Raw genomic sequence first — 20,512 nt, 5'->3', positions numbered from 1 at the left:
TCAGAGACTTAGCTCCTCTATATCTGAATTGGAATTTGTGCTTTATCAGCAAGGAAAACCAGTGGTAAGGAAAAGACTAAGAAATCTGTATCTTATTTTCCAGATCAGCAGTCTAGTCTTTCTTTCAGTTGTTTCAGTACGGAGTAAGACAGCACTGCCAAAAGCTAAAGAAATGTGCTGACTTCAGCAGCCAGAGCTCTGTCCGTGTGCTGCCCCCATCCCAGTGCTGGGCCTTGGTTGTTCCTTCTCCATTTGCCTGGGGAGGGAAAGCAGCGAGAACTGGCCAGGGTTTGTGTGCACAGAGCGGGGCTTCACAGCTTTAGGTATGGCACCAGAAGCAAAATGGTACCTCGTTGTACTAGCATTTGATTTTGCACTCACTTCTGTTCAATGTCAGTTTGCTAGTGAGAGGAAAGCTGATTTGGGCCAGTTAGGGGCTATTTCAGAAAGAAAAAAATCATCAAGCTAAATTATTAAGCACATTAGGATATCCAACTGTGATTAACGATCGTGTGCTTTGATATTTTTTGCTGGTGAGGCCTTGAGTATGGGGGGATTTTGGGGGGTACAGGCTGCAAGGTTGCCTCCACCAATCCTCCCATTGAGGCTGCTTCTGCAGCGGCTTGGCCAAGCTCTGCCTAGGGCCACTCCGAGAAACAAAGAGGAAACAGGATTTCCCCCAACAGCCACCGGGTTTTTTAGAAGAAAACCATTGTAATGGGACATGCAGACAAGCAAAAACCATCATTTATACTCAGTGCCTTGGGGGACCAGCATCAAACATTACAGATGTGGCTCATGGGACTTCCAGCCCCCTGTCCTTTGGCACCAGCCTTTAGCTGGTTCCCCTTTTCTGTCTGTGCTTACTAGAAGTAATGTTCTTGTTACTGTTTTGTGCAGGATGGGTTCTGGTAATGGCTAGACCAAGAGACCTGACCTTGTTGGGTTTGTTGCGAACACTTTACATGCTTTCCACCTCCTGGGAACCCATGAGAGCTTGTGCTTGCAGCCCCTGGCAGAGGCACTTTCAGGATCTCAGCTCTTTAGCTAAAACCTCTCCCTCTTCGCTTGACAGCATCGTTGAGTGAGAACACTGCAGTGTATTTTAAAAGCTTTAGCTATCTGGAAAATTTCCAGTAAGTCCCTTACGTACCTCTGTCCTCCTCTCCCCCTCCCTCCTTATATCTTACCAAGCAGATCCATATCATTAATATTTCAGTATCAGCTGTTCACAGGCATTGGCTACTCCGCAGTGCACTTCATCAATAAGAGCCAGCAAAGGCTGCGAGGTTTGCCACACTGTCCTCATCCAGCAGAGGAATAAGAGCAAAGACAGAGACTGGCAGGGAAAGCGAGCATCCAGCAAGGGCAGGGTTGCAGACTGCAGTCTCCCTCTCGAGGTGCTGCTTGCTGCTGCCCCTCACTCAGATCGTCCAGGTGGTACCTGAACAAGCAAAAAGGATGGATGTCTTTAAGAAAGGTTTCTCCATTGCTAAAGAAGGTGTGGTGGCTGCTGCAGAAAAGACCAAGCAGGGAGTGACAGAGGCTGCAGAGAAGACTAAAGAAGGTGTGATGTATGTAGGTAAGAGAGAACTGCTTTTTATCCACATTTGAGCATGAACTGCCATGTAGATTGTCTCTGAGAAAGTCTGGGGAAATTATTCTGTGGCTGGAGCTTAGGAGTGAACATCAGGAGGTCTGGTTGATGTCCACAACCCTGGCACAGAGCTGTATAAGCCTGGGGTACCGCGTCCATCCCGTGCCTCAGTTTCCCCAACTGTCAATTAGGCATAGAAACTGCCACTGCCTCAGGGGAGGCAGCACTGGCATGGTGCTGAGCAGCGTGTGCCTGGGTGGCGGGTGCGTGCTGGGGCTGCTGGCTGGGGCTTGCAGGGCGTTGTTCAACCTCTGCGCACCGCGATCCCTGCTGCACCTCCTGCTGCACGCTGACTGGTCCCTGAGGGCCACCGGCAGTGTCAGTAGCTGGGGAAGTGTACCCTTCTGTCCTGAAATCCTTCCCTTATTCGCCGACCTGTTTTGTTCCCTGTGTGCACGTTCATCTCACTTTATGAGAGACACCCTAACTCACTGTGCACAAAGGAAAGGCTCTGCGTCCTCTGCCCTGCCCAGAAATCTCTCGATTAAACCTCCCAGCTCAAGGTCACCCCTGGGACCCAGTACCTGCACTAGCTAGTGCATGCGATTTCATGGCTGGGTGGCCAGATAATACAGGTGCTATAAAAGCTGCAAAGGCCTCAGTTCCCAAGACTGATTACCCTGGTGCCGATTGCTGCACCTTGTTCAGCTTTTATATCTGCTGGATATGGGAGATATTTTTTTTTTTAATAGGAAAGTTTACATGCAGACTCTTCCTGCTGTCATGCTGCAATATCCACAGCTGTATCTAGCTACTGTATTTAAAACAGCTATATTGACAGTAGCTATACATATATATATACACGTATAAATTAGAAATGAAATACTAATTTTAAGTGCAGCAGATCTGATAATGTCTTTATCCCAAATTTCTAAACACTCAGCTATTGGTATGCTGTAAATTAACACGCATAACGGTTCGCATTTCAGTTTGAATCTGACTTGCAAGAAGAAAAGTAAACAGCATCCCTGTAAATAATTAAACCAACCACAGTAATTGAAACACCAGCCTGTGAAATGTCACATCTGGGTGTCAGACTGTGGCATCCCTATTGCTTCTGCTGCTCCCTGGTCTGAGCAATGTCAGAAAGGATTCTTCTGAATTTTTATACATAATTCCTTGCATCTCCTTTTGGTAGTGTTTTATGTCTCCATACTCCGACCTGTTTTCCATTTTCACACAGCTGTGGAGCAAAGTATGAAGTCTGCTCGTGAGATTCCAGCCTCTTCAATAATATTTTCTAAAAGCCTTAAAATCACTGAATGAGGATCAAGTAAGGATGAAGAGGTTTGTTTTTCTTTTGTATACCACCAGTTCTGCCCTGTCATGCACTGAACAACACTTGGTCCTTCATGGACATGAGAAGCAAAGGCCAGATGCTGATTAGCTCACAGATCTGGTTTATAAATGAGCAGAGAAGGCAGAGGCCAGGTATAGCCATTAAAAGGAGCGATGAGTGTGCTGTGCACTCCGCCTTGTCTCACCCTGTGCCTCACAAAGTGTGAATCGGAGACCTGCGCTGCTCTTCCCAGGCAGAGCCCTGTCCCAGCAGGTTCTGACAGAGCCACCAGAACAAAACACTCGCTGTGGGATACCCATGGGCGCTGTGCTGCCACTTCTGCTGTCCCCGAGCCACACAGCCTTGGCCCCAGCCCGTGCACCCCTGAGTGAGATGCAGTGGGAGAAATCCGGCCCCTGCCAAAACTCTGTCCTCCCCCCCGTGGCAGCTGCCCGGGCATCAATGGGGGTCTCACATGAACGATGCACACGGGCGGTTCGGTCAGCCACTGCCTGGGTTGGGTTAAACGGGGGATAAGTGATGCTAAAGGTAATTCGTGGAGACAATGCGAAGCTGTATCAGAGGAATGACTATACAGTCGTTAACACAATTTAATATTGGCATTCAGAAGCACTTCTGCTTTGCCAGAGCCCCTCTCAGTCACACACGTGGCAGAACCCCAGGCCCGGCCCTGCGCGCTTGCAGCACAGAGCGCCGAAGGATGACTCGCAGCACTCGGATGCTCCTCCTGCAGAAGGGGCAGGATGCATGAACACTTAATTCCGTGTACACCAGCCCCGGGCAAGGACTAAGGAGTGAAATGAGCTTGAGCATCAGGTGATCGCTTTCTGATTCAACAGCTGTGGGCACTGGCAAGGGCGCGCGGCGGAAGGTCGGCCTGCATGAGGAGCTGGAGGCTGAGTCACGGGGCGCGGCCGGCTCCCCCCGGGCTGCAGGCAGCAGCACCTCCTGCTGCTCTTTCTCGTGTGTCGGGTGGTTTTCCTCTGCTTGTGTCTCTGTATCACAAACAGTGCCACCTGCCCTTAAATCAAGAGCCGGGTAAATAAATGTACAGAAGTACAGCTCTTGTCTTGGTATGTTTAATGCAAAGCTGAGGCCAGGACAGCAAATTAAGTACTCGGTTTACCTCAGTGCTGTTCTTTGACTGAAAAAGGACTAAGCTTGGACATCCGTGTCTGATGCGAGAAGGTCTGTAAGTCACGTCTGTGCTGTGGCCGTGTGTGGCTGGAGCTGGCTGGAACGGCCCCGAGAGGACTGGGGAATGGAGCAGCATCTGAACCGATTTCAGTGCACCCAGCCCGTCCAGGAGCTCATGTTCATGGCATAAATGCGACGTGCAGCTGCTCTGCTCGCTGCTGTGCTTCTGCGCACACTTGTCTCTCATACGCATCATTTTAAAATCCAGTTCACAGCAGTGCACGCATACCATCTGCATCGTTACTAGATGCAGTCTGCAGCAGTAACAAGCACGAAGTGAGCGTTTCATCCCTTCAGTTTTAACGCGGTTTGGGAGGGTGGAGTGAAATGTTCAGGGCACATTGTAGCAGGACAGCTTTGTTCTACCCCAGGCAACCACTGCAGCCACCAAAATACATCAACAATTGAGAATTACATTCAATAATACATAACATTATATCAGGCAGGCAGGGGAAAACTGGGCCTGGGCTGTTGTTATCAGGGCCCTGCACCTGTTTTGCTTTTCAGGCTGTTAATGGGAACGAGGTGTGGCCGACTTCTCCCACCACACCCGGGGTTGCTCCAGTACTGCTGGAGTTAAAGGTCTGACTTACTCTGTATTTCTATCACTTTGAAACCTGGCCATAAAAACCTTTTTGTTGTATTGGTATGGAAAACTTGAAAGGAGCCTCCATAGGTACAGATGACTTACAAAAGGCAGCACAATGGAGCCAGTGGAACATTTTGGTGTGTGCTTATTCAACTTCCAACAGAGAGATTTGGTACTTTTTTCGTTTTGGAGTGTTTTTTCCCTACTGTGAAATGACACCTAGTTGTTGGGGGCGGGGAGGCTGCCCATCCACTGCGTGATTCCACATAACATACGTGCTGCGGTGCGCAAGCAGAAGGGACGTACAGCAGGTCATTTCATGCCTGGAGGAAAGCTGTGGAGGTTAATTATTCCTCAAGGGCTTCTTCTGTTGTAAGCTGAATGCCTCACATCCTGTTAGCTTTTCTGCCTTGAGAACAGCGAGATAAGCATATATATGGTGTGTATTTATAATTGTATATACAAACATCTGCATTCTGCTTATTGCTACGAGCAGGCACTTACCGCCTGGTCCGAGGCACTGAAGTGGGAATCCAGTCGGTAGGTATGCAGTGTGTTGTAAAGTCAGCCTCGAGTTTCTCCAGACTGTCTATTAAGAGTATAGGATGAAGTTTCAAATGACCACTGCAGCCCAATACCCTGCTGAAAGGCAAGAGAGAGTCATGGGCGTAATTCCATTTGAAAGAGTGAAATAAGCGAGATTTTACCAGGTCACTTAGTACATGTTTGTTTTGACTTTTAGCCTAACATTGACTTACCTCCACTCAACTGTTCTGTTCATTTGGAAGCACGCCAGGGACAGTTTTTTCATACTTAATCTTGTTAGAATCAAGATTTCTCAAGTCTGGGCATCTCCAGCCCATGGGCGGTTGAAGTTACCCAACTGCCTGCACTAAGGTACCCCCTGGCTTCGCTGGGCAAGGAAGCCAACCCCTTCTGCAGGCTGTGCGAGCCACCAACAGCACCACGGCTCCCCACCATGCCTCGTAAGGCCAAAAAGCCAAGCCACCCACGTCCAGACACCAGAGGGTTCTTCACTAGATAACACTGACAGACCACTTGTTTCCTTTCACAGGTACCAAAACCAAGGAAGGCGTAGTGCAAAGCGTGACCTCAGGTAAGCGCACAGCCCTGGGGGAGATGTGGAAATCTGTAATGGGTTGTTGTAGCCCTAGATAAGGCCAAACGCAAGGTCTCTGGGGAACACCACTGATCTGCGTGACCTTCCATTTGATGAATGGATAGTGCTTGCCAGGAGCCAGGGTTCAGGGTCTGGCATTTACAGTGCACATGGATGGGAGAAAATATTTAATCGGCAGAGCAGGTCAAAAAAAAAAACAACACAGCACATTAAACAAATGTTACTTGGCCGACTCAGCTGATTCACAGGAGTTTCAACGTTTTACAAAGGCAAGTGTGCTGCGTGGCCTGCAGGGGGCTGTGCCTGCTTCAGCTCCTGCTGGGGTATGGCCCTGCTCTGTGGGACTCATGCCAGGTGCAGTGGCCTGTCAGTGGCCCGCAGGGACCTTTCCGGGAGCCACAAGCTCTGAGGCAGTGAATGGTCTGGACTGCCTTGAAGAGAGGTGAATGGATCCCTTCTGTGGAGAATTTCCTGACTGACTTACTGTTTTCCACCCAGCTGCATTACATTAAACAGAACAGACAAATAGAAGGTAGCCGGAGAGAGGTCATACACAGTCTGAAATCCAAAATACTTTATTTGCTCAGTTATCTCTAAGTATCTTACAATGATTTTTTCAGTCCCCAATTACCCATGAAGACTGACAGGCTTCAGCGCCTGCGTTCCCCTGAGAAGCATTTTGGGTGAGACGAAGCCCTCACATATATGCTTTATATTCTGATGTGCTCTCCTATTAAAAAAATAAAATAATAAAATAATAATAGTTTAAAACAAAAAAAAATCCAAATAAGGTCTGCAGTAGGACTGATTCCTTCCCTTACCTTAATGCAACCATTTTAATGTCCCAGCTAATTTGGCAGCCTTTGCGCCTCACTTGTTGACTTTCTGCTGTTGTTGAAATCCCAGTTGCTGAGAAGACCAAGGAGCAGGCCAACGTGGTGGGAGAAGCCGTAGTAGCCAGTGTGAACACAGTGGCGAACAAGACAGTAGAAGGAGCAGAGACCATTGTGGCCACTACAGGAGTTGTAAAAAAGGTATGTTTGTGTCGTCTTTGGATTTTGCTTAAAATATTTGCAAATGTTTGCAGTTGAAGGTTTCACTTATTTAATGAAAGGTTTTCAACAATATTTGTTATTAAATAATGCTTCATATTATTACAAAATACTTAATATACAATCACAGAATTGTTTAGTTTGCAAGGGCCCTCTTGAGATCATCTAGTCTGAGTCCCGTAAGGTCAGTGAGAGCAGGATAAGAGCAAGTAGTCCAGGACTGTGTCCTGTCAGGCGTCGATTATCTTCACAGATGGAGACTCCACAACCTCTCTGGGCCACTTGTACCAGTGTTTGACCATCCTCACAGTATAAGTTCTTTCTTGTGTTCAGAGGGGCATGGTAATGTGCTTCTGCCCCTAGCCTCTTGTCCTGGCAGTGGACACTACCATTAAAAGCCTGGTTCCCTATTTCTTGGTGCTGTAAAGGACTGTTTTTTGAGGTACTTGAGCAGAAATATGACCAGGCTGTGGTGGAAAGCCCAGCAGGAGCCAAAGCTCTGGGATGTGCTGGCAGAGGAAGGAAGGGGAACTGGATGGTCCTCTCGCAGCCCCCCAGTGCCCTCATGGCAGCTGGCTTTGCATCGGGTGGACAATGCCCCCAGTGCCTGCCTGGGCAGGGGCTGGGGGCTCAGCCAGCAGCAGCGATTCTGACAAAGCTGCACGGCTCCAGACAGCAGGGAGCATTGCCCTTGTGCTCTGTTTTGTACTTGTTTTAACAATAGCTAGGCACTTGCTGATACAGACTGTGGGACCCCAAGTGTGCATCAGATAAGCCATATTCAAACAAGGCATCTTCTGTCCTCAAATCTACTTTGACAAACTGAGCTAGTTCAAGCATGAGGATTGAGGGGCATGTGAAGGAGCAGAACAGCTCCTTAAGTAGAGGCCAAGTTGATCGTCAGACCGGGCACTTTCCCCATGGGGTAGTGAGCAGCAGCCATTTGCACATGAGGCTGCTCAGGAGCCACCAGGCTGGCAGCGCTTTGGTAAGCCTGGTTGTTTTTCCCCTCTTTTCAGAGCTACAGTCAATAGCATTGATAGTGACGTGAGCCAGATTAGTCACAAAACACCCAAACCCAGAATCAAAGCAAAGCAAAGCTGGCCAAATTTGGTTTAATTGTTCAGACGGTTGGCTGATGAATTTCCTGACCTGACAGTAAACACATTGTGATGTGAAATGGGGCCTTTACACACCACGTAAATCCTGAGAGAATAGCCTAACAAAAGAGGAGAAAAGCAGCTACAAGTGATGCAAAATGTCCTGCGAACATGCAAAAGGGCAGATAGAGAAGATCTACTAAGCCCTTGGTATAAGGTTAATCTCTTTTGCTCCAGGGACTGGCAGCTAGGCTGCAGGAGTGCAAACATATCATCCCCCCATATGCAGGAATGGGCAACCTCTTGTACCTTTTGAGTGACCAAACACAGGGTTGGTTGGCCCAGGAGAGGTAAGAATTTGCTGATGGCGTAGGTCTGTCGTGCAGACCTGAGCTGCCTGCACGTCTGGCCAGGGCTGAGCAGCAATAGACAAGTTTTCCACAGGATTAGGCTTCTGAACTGTCATTTTGGCACCTTCTGTCGATACCCGCCTGCTTAGAGTTAAAATGGGGGCTGATCAAGAGGAAAAAAATGTGGGATGTGTCATGCTAAAGGGCAACATACAGGAGGGAGCCAGGAAACTGCTTTTGATACAATATCACGGTGTCATGCCAAATAGCAGAGGTGGGCAGCAGAATGAAAACGGGGGGGGAAAGCAAAGCAAACAAGTCACAGGAGAAATAAATTCAGGGAAAAAACGTTGTTTTCTGTGAAAGAGAGGGGTTCATCTACTCTGGTGCTGTAGTTCGACTTGGATTAGGAGTGCCGATCGTCCTCACTCACCCTACTTCAGCTGTGCCAGCAGGGCACCCGGGCTCTGAATACACCCCGAGCGTGTCCGGGCTGCAAGTGGGCTGATGGCCATGGGGCCAGAGCTGCTCAGAGGTGAGGCCTGGAAGGAGGAAAAGGGCTGTGCTGGGCTCTCGCACCAGCTGCTTTCTCTCCAGGCCTGTGTCTACTGTGCTGCTCAATTTGCTAATGGAAATACAGGCAGAGGCTGCCAGTACCAGCACTGGGCACTGTAATGCATTTGAGAGACCCATTAAAGATTAGAAAAGGGATAGCAGTTAGATGTTTAAAAATTGAATACGTACTGTGAAAACCTTGCAATCCTGAGATTATAGGCAAGTGTTTCAGCCCTGAAGTTTGGGATAGCTGTTGTGTCCCGTCTTGAGACTTCTCCATGCCCAGCTGGTCCTTCTTTTCTACTGCACAGAGCAGTTGCTGAAGTCTTGCTTCTGTCTTCAGCTGCCCCCAGCATAGCTCCCTGCTGGCTTTATGGCGAGGCTGCTCTGGGTGAGGGGTCCGCGTGGGTAGGTGGGGGGCAGTGAGCAGTGCTGCAGGAGTCGGGTGGCCGAGGAGGCGCGTTCCCGGTATTTGTATCGATTACGGGTGGCTTGTGGACATTTAATCTGCGCGTTTGACAGCTGGTGCCAGTGACTGACACCTACGAGCAAGGAAGAGAGATTCAGCATTACATTTTGCTCTGGGCTGCCGCCACGGGGTCTTTGAGCAGCATGGGTGCAATAAATGGCGAGTTTGGTTTATGGGAGCACGTAGGCTTGGAAGAACCCAGCTCTGGGGCCAGTGCTGAGACCTGTACAGACGTGGGGTGGCTGGCACGCAGCTGGACAAGCCCCCGCTGCTCCCAGCAGGACAGGAGGACACGTGCCCAAGGCACCCTCGCAGGGTGGCCAGGCCCCTGGTGAGAGCAGCCTGGTGGCATTGGCACGGCGTGGTAGGGCTTTGTTGGTGCCCTGGTCACTGCTAACTGAGTACATGAAAGGACCAACAGTTTGTGAGGAGTTTTTAAAAATATATGTAAGTTAAAAGATTATAAACGCTCCATGTATTTTTCTGATTTGCAAAGGAATAAGACCCATCAATAACGGGTTTTGTCTGTGGCTCTGCACCCATCTTGGTCCCTGCAGTAGACAGTGAGGGATTTCAGTGAGATAACCACCCAGTAAATATTCCTGTCTGAGAAGAGGATTAATTGTTTGTCTGCATGACACAGCACAAAGTTTGCTGCATTGCAGACGCCGTGTGGCTGGGAGCGAGTACGTGTGCCTAAACACACAGGCTCACACACGCACACCAAATGTCCCTGGGGATGAGGGGAATTTCCCCAGCTGCTAATGCTTCCCCACCGTTCTCCTTCCACCTCAATCTTCCCTTTACATCTATTTGTCCTGTCAATTTTCATATGGTTTAGTTGTCACCTTGTAGCTCTGCCATGCTAAATTGGTTTTGATCATTTTCCCTCTCGCTCCACGGGCAATTTTGGCAGGTGTCAGTTATGTGCAAGCACTGGGTGTTTTCGTGGCTCCTGTTGTTCCTCCCTGGGCTGGGTCTGGTGCACGTGTGCCATGCCCGAGCCTGCAGCTTTCATAACCACTGCGCTTTGGATAGGAGCAGTTGGTGTATGTGTACTTAATTCTGCTCATGTGAAGACGGTTGCACCCGAGGAATTAAAAGCAGAAGCTGACGGGGCTGCTCTGCATGCAGCCTGTGCTCTTGTTCTCTCCTGTGCACCCAGGCGTTGCACGCCTGTCCTGTGCAGAACAGGGGGTCAGTAGCACCGGTGAGGCTTTGAACTCCACAAGGCTTGGCACGCATGTTCCTGCCTAAAGGCTGTGCCCTGACCATCCTGCCAGATAATATTTTAAATACAATAAAAAAATGTATTATTTGTATAAGCAGCCCCAGGAAACCCTTCAACAGCCTGGCTGTGAGGAGGATGAAAACCGCACCGTCCCGAGGGTTCACCTGGGCCTGCGCAGCCACCTGCATGCCCACAGTGCCAGGGGGCAGGCCGCGCTGGCTTTGGCGGCGGGGAGACCCTCAGACAGGGCTGTCAGCATCGTCCCACTGTGCTCAGCCCCCCGCAGCCCCTCCACAGGCTCCTGGGGGCTCGGTAAGGCTGCCCCACAGCATTACTTGTGCTCCAGCACATGAGGTGCTCCACTGCTGCAAGGGGCCGAGCCGTTCCCTGCCTCATGCCATTGATGTCCTGTGGCTGGCTGTTGGATTTGTGGCAGGGTAGGTTGCCAGTGCACCTCTGTGGTTTTACAGCTTTAAAATAATAATAATTATTTATATTAAATAATCTTGCTTGCCGGTGAATTTGTGTGTTTCGTACATCATATTTCAGCATCCATCATTTAGAGTCTGCCTGCTTTCTCTGTTAGATTAACTTTATCAGGATTATCTCCCTATTTATCTCATAATATGCGGGGCTGTTAAAAAAAATGCCTAAAGCATAATATGAATAAACATATAAATTCAATTTCATGTATGAACAGGGAAGCATACAGCTCAAAGTGTGAGCTGAAGAAAGGAATTTCACAGAACCTGTAAAACAGAGAAATCAATATAGATGGACAGAAATCTATTCTATAGAGAAATCCAGAAACAGAGAATCAAGTTGTAATTAATTTCTTCGCAAAACCTGTGAATTTCTAAAATCTGTTTCTACAGAACGTATTAAAATATCCAAACCCAGAAGCCTATAGATAGTATGCTCTATGCAATTGTGCAGGAGCTTTTAGAAATGGCAGGTCCTAATTTTTCTGGTTTTTCATGAGTGATATCTGAACAGATAACCATGTTTCATAACCTTTGAGAGAGATTATAAACAAGAATCTACTATAGTGTATATATGCTGTATGCATCCATATATAAAATCTTGTGTAGTATTCTTGTAATGAATCCTAACATTTTGTTTCATTCAACTATTATGTTAAACCACTGTCTCTCTACTCTAGCCAAAGCAATTCAACACTTGCCCCCCAAAAAGTAGAGAACAGCCTACAACAATCGCAATAAGTTTCTTTTTTTTTTTCCCCATTTAAAATAATTTTTCTAAGACAATATATTTCTGAGGAAAAAAAGAATTATATGCATGTCATTTAAGAACAGGAGAAACATTTAACAGGTTACGTCATGGTTGCAACATGCCTTTCCCTTAGAACATTTTATTCTTCTTAATTAGAGGATGAACGCTGACAGCAATGTCAAAGCTCTTTTTGTCCTTCACGAGAAGCTGGATTTTCACCCCTGCTTTCTTGCCCAGCATCACACTGCGAGTTGCTGTTATAGCTGGGGTTGGTACCTGTGAATCTCTGGCTCCTCATCCGTAGCGAAGCCCCTTACACCACGTGGCCCCCTGTACGTACTGTTTTACCAGCTAGTCACCGAAATCCCGGCCAGCTAACACCCAGCTGAAGAATGCAGCCGGTCCTCCTCTCATGCTGGCTATTCTGGGCAGGGTGGGGAGTGTGTGAGAAAAAGGCTGCGAGGAGAAATCCTTAACACAGACTGACACCTCTTCATCCTGTGATTGTGCTGGTTCCTGCCGCCACTGCTTAGGAAAGCTCTCAAAAAGCATGGTTGCTTCCCTTTCTATAAATAGAGGGGTGAGTCACTCCTACCCTTTGTAACTCAGTCTTGGCAGAGAGCACAACGTAAGGGATGCAACAGGCAGCACAGTGGCTGAACGGGGCATCGGCAGCGCGCCCCTCACTCAGATGCTGCGTGCTGAGCAGGGTCCTGAGGGAGGGATCCGGCTGTCCGTGGGTCTGTCCTCCGACCTGGCGTTCAGCTGAGCAGACTGCCTGTCGTGCTTTGGCTTGACATGTGCTGTGAAGTTATAAGCCCTTGTCACGTAGCCTTATATGCATGTGAAGTGTTTAAAGCCACGGTCTGGATCCTGAGGCTGGACTTGACCTGTTTAGGAAGGGCTATGGCTAAGTGACCCCAGCAGCCTCAGCTCCCTGATATGTTGGGTTATAGATCTCCATCACGTGCACAAATTTAATATTTTTGGAGTGCCTGGGCTCATTTAGTGCAGGCCAGACTGATGCTGACAATAATCATCTCAGCCAGCAATGCAATACAAACTAAGAGTACATTTCTTGGGGAAAAAATCCCACTGCGCTCATCATATGGAGCCACCCCCATTGCAAGCCTCTATTTACAAACAAACAAGTCGGATCTCAGGAGGTGGGTGAAATGAATTCCCGAAGCTGCAGCGGAAATGATTTCTGGGCTGCCACTGGTACTTGGCAATTGTCTTTCCAGGTGGATTGATCTCTTACAGGGGCTTTCAAGGAGAGCCGGCAGCCTATAGCAGGACAAGCACACCGCAGTGCTGCCATTTCCCAGCTCCCCTTCCTGCTAACAATGAACGTGAAGTCCAATTTCCAGCTTAAATTTTCAAGGGATCTACCTACTACTCATGTAATTGTGAAATATGTGCTTTTTTTTCCCCTTTTAATTTCATATCACATCTTCTTTCCTAATTCAGTACTAAAAGCAGCAGTGTTGGTTCCCACTGACAAGAGCAGTTGTGATGGGACAGGAAGATAAGGACACATGTAGAAGTGAAGGGTACCTAATAGCATTTTCTTCCAGATACAGTCCTAAAAAGCAGGAAAGCACTCACAGACAGACTCCAGGGAAGCTTTTTAATTTGTTCCCTAGGGACGTGGGTCTGTTCCATAGAGGTCCTGTTATTTCTGCTTCCTCCTGCTCTTGCCGATGACCTATGCCAATTGCATAAAAGTGCATCTCTGCTCTCTGTGCATCTGCTGTGCACATCCACCATGTTCAGGATTTATGACTTTTCTTCTCATGTGGTAAAAATCACTTTAAAAGTAATTGCCTGGTAATTATACATTTTTTTTTCTTTTTCTTCGAATAGGAAGGTAGCTGAAAAATGTGGGGAAGTGGCTAAAAAAAGTGCTTATGAAAATGCTTGGATTTCAAACATAAAGGAAAGCTTGTCCTTTGATAATGAAACTTTATCTGAGGAGTGACATTAATACCACCACAATGCTTCTATATAAAATTAGTTATAGTCTGTGCAACCAGTGCTTAGGGTAAATGGGATAATGTGGGAAAAGGCTGAGCATGATCTTACTCCGGGTAAGTTTGTTTCTCCCAAGTTTCTTCAAATGGAAAGGGTCAAAATTGTCTTCGATCTCAGTGACACAAAAGAAAACTTAAGGAAGAGAACTGATTTCCCATATAAAGCAAACCTAAGGCAGGCTGCAAGAAATCAAATTGCTTTTTCATAGGCCTCCTCTCTACTAAGCTATACAAACAATGGATTCAGAGCAACATGTACCCCACGCTGTAGCATTTTACTCACGTGTGAACCATTCAGACCCACTTTGTGCAGCCTGCTCAGGCAGCCAGCCCGAGCTGAGGGCGATGTCTGTGCTTGTGCTGCTGAGACCAAACTTCTCCTTCGTGGCTTGGCAGGAGGAGCTGGCCCCGCCACAGCAGCCGGGGGCCGCGGGAGAGGCGGCCACAGCTGGGAGCGCAGAAGGCAGCGGAGAGGTAAGGAGATGGATGCCCCAGTCTGGCTTCCCTGCAGCCTCCCCAGCTCGAGGCTGCACCTGGTTGTCCTCCGTGGTGGTGTTTTTCCCCAGGAGGGTTCTGCTTTCTATATGGTGGTGATCGTGGATCTGCTGCACGTGAAGCCCATTGGTGTTCCCCTATTAATGAGTTATTGGATGAGAGCTGAGCTCAGAGGTTGTTTTGCCGCTTCCTTTTTAAGGACCAAGAGGTCGCCATGAGTAACAGATTTGACAGATTATTAACCGCTGCTTGATTTTGGCTTATTTTGGAATGTAAACACACATATAATAGCTAACGTTTTCCTATAGTTTTATCATCACACAGAATAGCTTTTTTCTGGTCTCAACCAGACTTTAATATTTTTTTCCCCTACTCTAGCTGCAATGCCCTTTTAAAGCCAAACATCAGTTTTGGGGTCAGTTCCAGCTCTTGAACGAGGGCAGTAGAGCTCTTGTTGCACAAGATGGACAAACACTCCCCGAGTGGCATTTCCCTGCCAACTTCAGTCCAAAGACCCCTGGTTGCCCCAAAGTTTATGTTTTCCATGTGAAAATATGTAACTGTTCTCCTCTTACTTCTCTCACAGGGTGAAAATGAAGGCAATTAATCAACTGAGTTACTTCTAGCTCAAAAGAGGGAATCCCAAGAGCATACATGGAAATACTAGCTGACACTGCAACAAGGAAGTCCTGCTATCCACAGACTAACTGCATTCAGCACTGTTGTCTTTCATTTGCCTCATAAACCAACCTTACTGTACAATGTAAGTCAGGCTCCCGATTGTAAGGAAAGTGTGACACTTGACCAGGGGTGATCCCCCTCCCCTCCATGTCTTTTGTGGCTTCCTGACCCCCAGCTTTGCGTGTTCTGGTGCTCTGGTTTGTTTTGGTGGGGCTCACTGATCCATGGCCCATGTCCACCTGCACTGGCACTTGGGATCTCTAGGTATTGTGGATTATTATTTTTTTTTAAACTAATAAAAAAGTGTTTGAAAAAAATTTTGTTGGTTTTATTTGCACAGTTTACATGTCAGTACTTCCAAAATGAGGATCTCTTCCTGTGCAAGTGTGCCACCAAAATACAAGCATTTCCAGGCCATGAGGGCCTTAGATCATGACATAAATGATGGGGAATAGTGACAACTTGTATTTCTGAAGTCAGCAGCGTAGATAGGCCAGCTTTCAGTCTCTCAGGGTTGAAAAATAAAGACTTTAACCTTTTAAGTAAATAAAGTTAAATACAGACTTCATGCTTTTTAAGAATACCCTTGTGTTTAAGAGATTGTACATGAGGGGATTTGGGAAAAAGGATGCTTTATAAAGGAATGTGAAAGTCATCTTGAGCTTAGATGGCATTTGTTCGTTGCTGTTTACCCTGTGCACACCAGAGCTTGAAAACCCTATCCTGCTGTCTTCTGGGTGCAGCGAACAGCCAGTGTGTGATTAAAAAAACGTGACAGACACAAGCCTGTGAGATCTAAAGTGTGTTACTGCTGGTACAGGCGGGCGGGACTACTGTGAAATGAGTCTGTTAGTAGATGTCAGAGAATTATTAGTGTGATGAGAACATGTGGGCTGCTATCAGTTGCCACAGCCAGGCAGTTCACAGATAAGCTGGTGGGTGAGGGCAGTAGAGACCTCCTGCATTCACAAGTGCGGAGAACTGAAAAATGTTACAAATTTATTACTGTAAATATTGACGAATATTTTTAAAACACATCAATATGTATGGATCTAAAAGTGTTATCTTTTATTCACCAACAGGTAGAGCATCCCTGGAGTCAAGAGAAAGCAGTGTAACCTGTAGAGATTTAGGCTGCTTCAAAATCAGACTGTTGACCTTCATTAAGGTGCATAATGATAACTACTGAAGGCATTGCAGGAGAGACTAGCTGTAGCATGAAAGGGTGTAGCAAGTGAGATACCAGCCCCTCTCACTAATTAATGCTATCTATAAAACTCTGCCTTGCAGAGTGTGGCAGATTTCCATCCTGACGGATGTTTGATCTCTATCTACAAGGGCAGGGAACAAAAAAGCACTAGCAGAGATAACAACGTCCCTCAAAGGGCTTTATATCCAACATGTGCACACTCTTTTCTGATGCCCTGCAAAACATCTACAGAATTCGCCAATTAAAATAACAAAAGCTAAGGACAAGGTAAGAGGGTGTAAGGGGTCATGATGCTCATGCCTAGCAGTGGGAGGCTAGCAGCTATTCTTAGTGCTCACTGGAGAGAGGCAGGAAAACAGACCCCCTGCTCCGAAGCTTTGCTTTACAGTGATGCAAAAAAATGTTCTGCCAGACAGAAGGAAGGTGGAGCTGAGTGCCCTTGCTAGCTCCAGCACATGGGGAAGGTAGAGGCATGCATCAGCCTAGCCAAATTGTAATTCAAAGCAAGGAGGAAGCCACTCCCCGAACGCCTGTTGTCTCTTGCAGGCTTTGCCCTGGTTCAGAACAGCTTAAAAGGGAGAATTGGAATTGCAAAGCGAGGGGTGCAGAGGCACTGCTCTGCAGCAGCGAGGTCTGTAACTGCCTGTGGGAGAGGCTTGCAGCACGCCACTTGTGGACGCTGTAGCATTGCTTTTCCTGTGGGAAGGAAATGATTTAACTGATGTTTACACATCTGTATCTTGAATCATAGTCCTAAAAACACTGCCCGGCTACTGCATAAATACCTGAATGCTTCCCAAAGCTCTGCTTCTGCTCCCACCAGTGGGCAGTTTCCTGGGCAGGCTGGGTGGGTTCGGCCCCTGCCTGCTCCTGCTCTATCCCAGCCGTGCTTGGAGCTGCCAGGGCCGTTCATGGGCCTTGCACGAGGCGATCGCCAGCCCTCAGGCAGGAGGTCAGGCCGTGCCCTTTCCTCCTGCCGCAGCACCTGCGTCACCCTGCCCACGCGTGGGCTCAGCAGCCTTCTCTTCCTCCCTGCAGCTGCCTCGGGCTGGCCCCAGCCTGGGTGAGGAGAGCGGAGGGCACAGCCCCAGCGGCCTTGACAGAGGTGAGGGAGCTGGAAATGTGCCTCCCCTAAGGGAGAAGGGTCTGCATGAAAGAGCCAAGGGCTTGTCTCCTAATCATTTCATTAAGCTTTGTTGTATGCACCTATTTGGTTTACCGTGTAGGAAGGATATCGGTGCTTTTAATGGGTGTTCACACAGACATAACTACAGGTGATGGAAAGAAACTGAAAAGCGTGAGCGTGGAGGAGAGCGTCAGACAACATCCCATGGTGGAGCCTGAGGGAAACGCCAGCCACCTCACCGCCCTAGGTGAGCGCTGATGGAGATGAACAGGCCAAAAGCAGTCTTCTGCTGATGGGCCGTGAGCTGGGAGACCACGAGGTTCTTCTGCACATCTCATGCTGTGAATTATTTAGATGGACCTTGTCAGCATGGCACCGCTCTCACAAAAAATGTTAATTCAATCCTGCTGTGGCATGGCAAGGCCAGCTTCCAACCCTGCTGCTTTTGCCTGGAGCTCGGTGGTCCCACGAGGCAGGAACGGCTGCTGCTCCATGGAGGTTCAGCTTTACCATACAAATGACCAACAAAAGGCTGATTTATTTATTTATTTATTTATTTCCCCCTTGTAACAGCAGAACTTACTTTCAATGTAAAACCAGAGTTAGGCTTGATCAAGTGGTTTGTTCTGACGCAGGTCCTGGTCCTTGAGAGCCCCCCACAACCAGGCTTTAGCCAAGGGCTGAAGAGCATGCAGGCCTGGGTTTCTGAAGAGGTTTGCCTGGCGTGCAGGTAAGAAAGCAGCAGGTCTCTCATGAATGCCTTAACCTGTGCTTGCTAATTTAAATGCAAATCAGGTAATAATAGACTTCTTAAAGCCACACTTCACCAGAAAGCCCAGTTTTCATGTCTAGAGAATGCATGCCCTGAAATTCAGCTCAAAGACCTGTGGCTCTTCTTCCTCTCCATGTATCTAGAAAATATCCACGGCCATCCCATGGTCCTCACCTCGGCTTCGAGCCCAGCTCAGCTCCTCACCAGTCCTGGGAGAGCAGGACCAGTTCTCTCTTCTGCAGCCTTGTGCCAGACCTCAAGGTGGTAGTCCAGCCTTTCTTATATTTTTAACTCTTATAATCAGACCAGACTTTTTTTCCTTTTTTACTTATTTTTTTTTTTCCCAAAATACTCAAGGTGGAGGATATCATGATACCATAAATTGCCTGACAATCCAGGAGTTAAAGGAGCAGTCCATACATACTGGCCTTATTTTAATCTCAAGTCTGAAGCAGACCTGACTGGGGATTTCTGGGGGACATTACTACCCCTGCAAGGTAAGACTCAGTCAGACCTACTTTTCTCCCAGTTGAATTTCTACATTTGAACTGGAAGGCTAATTTAGTTTAATTAGAACAGCTTTAGCTTGATCTTTTAAATGAGTAACACTTGACTTAGCATAATTACATCTTTTTTTGTCAGCAAACAGTTCTGTTTCTTAAGGTAATCATCATGTCCTGGCCATTCTAGTGCCAGGCTCTTCTAGCAAATGCAGATGTTGACTGTCACATACTTTGTTAGCTTCAGGAGTGATTTGTGCAAGACTTTTCAGCCCTGACACATCATTGTATTTACCTTACTGTTGGAAACTCCATATATCTATAAACACCATCCCTGGTATAATTGTATATAAAATATAAATATATAAAAGTATAATTGAACAACAACAAGAAAAAACCAACAAATACATGTCAACACTTTCCACTTAATTAACCCTGTTTGGCTATTTTCATGTGTAAAACATGAGCTCTAGCTGTCGTTAAGTACCTCTCACACCTCTCAGGTAATGCCACCAGAAAGGCTGTGTTACTGATATATGTGAGGGTGATATATTCAGAGATGTGTCCTGCTGTGGTGGAGGTGGGAACACAAAGGAAATCAGAATAATTCCAGGTTTCCCTGCAGTGCCTTATGTTTGGCTTTCAGAGTGTCTCAAAGCTAGTTGGGCTGCATGTTCAAAGGTGCCAACTAGCTCCAGGCAGAGCCATGGCTTGTGGAGCCCTCCTAGAGCTTAAGGAATCAGTGTTTGTTTGCTTTTCTTCCCCCTGAAAGGAAATAACCTGCTGCTGATCAAAGGCACTGTTGAGGCATCAGACTGAGAAGGTGTAGATACAGAGAAGAAGTCTGAGGAGCCAGGCAAGGAGCGTCTTGGTGGGACAGGTTGCACACTGAAGGAGAGCAGCTGTGCTGTCATCAGTAGCGATGTTTTTCCACATCTCAGCTGGAAGTGATGCATCAGTAAGTGATGCACCCACATAGAGTAACTTTTAGAATAGCCTGAAGTGTTAGGGGAACCTCAGCGTGTGGCTGTGCCTGCACAACGTGGTGCCACAGCTGGTGTTAACCAGAGTGTCTGCAGTCTCAGCAAATACTAGGGACTAAATGGGGCAAAAGTCCAAACCAATTTTCCACCTGTGGGCGGTTCGATTTGACCTTAGGACACTCAGAATGATGCAACCCAAGACCAGGAAACCCATTGAGAAAGAGGTAATCCGTGGGAGGAAGAGGAGTAAAAAGCTGTAGATGTACTTAGAGGCTGGAGCAGTGGGTCAATACCATGGAGAAATTAAGAGACTGAGAGCACAGAGGCCGCAGGGTGTTGGCATTCAGCTTTCAAAATACTTCATAGTACCTTGTCCCACCCCTAGATTTTATTTTCCTGAGACAGCACAGTTGAGAGCTGACAATAGCAAAATGAACAATCCCACAGTACTTGCAGGTCAGGTCCATCAGGTGAGGGATGGATCATCTCTGACAACAGTCGCAGACTATCAAAAAGCATACAGTAGAGTCAAAGCAAAGACTGGGATTAATGAGGAGGCCAAGTTACTGAAAAAGCTCACCCAGATGTTCAGGATAGCTTAACTCCTACCAAAGCAGAGACAGCACTTTGAGTGTTCCCCAGGGCACCACGAGCACACTGAACTGCTGGTGCTGGGGGGGCTGGTGGTGGCCACCCACACCTCGTGGGCTCGATACTTCCAGGACACTCACAAGAGATCTACAGCAAGCCCAGCATGAACATGCATGGGGAGATGCTCAGTGAAATGTATGTCAGGTGACCTGTATCCTGCAGGAATTAATTTAAAGCCATATGGTTA

At 47.6% G+C, this 20,512-nt stretch overlaps 2 protein-coding genes across 5 annotated transcripts in view; both read left to right on the top strand.

Annotated features, from left to right (window-relative positions):
• The window catches only part of LOC308197446 (uncharacterized protein), a 19,736-nt gene extending 18,265 nt beyond the window's left edge, over positions 1-1,471 (top strand). Inside the window, exons 4-5 of one of the 3 annotated variants that reach the window (XM_080597897.1) lie at positions 1,076-1,136; positions 1,220-1,471. In XM_080597897.1, coding sequence (XP_080454023.1) covers positions 1,076-1,136; positions 1,220-1,448 — 290 coding nt within the window. In that variant the 3' untranslated portion in view covers positions 1,449-1,471. Of the gene's footprint in view, positions 1-900 lie in introns of all 3 variants that reach the window. The other 2 variants (XM_080597899.1, XM_080597898.1) reach the window with 2 other exon arrangements.
• Positions 1,250-20,512, top strand: SNCG (synuclein gamma). 2 transcript variants are annotated; one of them, XR_013952938.1, is made up of 6 exons: positions 3,034-4,915; positions 5,819-5,860; positions 6,791-6,918; positions 14,304-14,381; positions 14,989-18,688; positions 19,464-20,512. XR_013952938.1 is itself a non-coding variant. In XM_080597900.1 (5 exons), exons 1-5 carry the CDS (start codon positions 1,462-1,464, stop codon positions 15,007-15,009), a joined length of 390 nt encoding a protein of 129 aa, XP_080454026.1. In that variant the 5' UTR covers positions 1,250-1,461; the 3' UTR covers positions 15,010-16,045. The 2 variants fall into 2 exon arrangements, 1 of the variants encoding a protein (XP_080454026.1); XM_080597900.1 differs by lacking the exons at positions 3,034-4,915; positions 19,464-20,512 and adding an exon at positions 1,250-1,582 and having other exon boundaries at positions 14,989-16,045.

The sequence above is a fragment of the Anser brachyrhynchus genome (genome assembly GCF_964034855.1).
Source record: "Anser brachyrhynchus genome assembly, chromosome: 6".
NCBI classification, from domain to species: Eukaryota; Metazoa; Chordata; class Aves; order Anseriformes; family Anatidae; genus Anser; species Anser brachyrhynchus.
This window is presented reverse-complemented; position numbering and strand designations above follow the sequence as displayed.

Bases quoted from the DNA above. Each gene is read 5' to 3' on its own strand.
- SNCG (XM_080597900.1), top strand. From the start codon at position 1,462: ATGGATGTCTTTAAGAAAGGTTTCTCCATTGCTAAAGAAGGTGTGGTG. The intron at 5,861-6,790 runs GTAAGCGCACAG...TTGAAATCCCAG, and splicing joins AGTGCAAAGCGTGACCTCAG to TTGCTGAGAAGACCAAGGAG. The intron at 6,919-14,303 runs GTATGTTTGTGT...GTGGCTTGGCAG, and splicing joins CTACAGGAGTTGTAAAAAAG to GAGGAGCTGGCCCCGCCACA.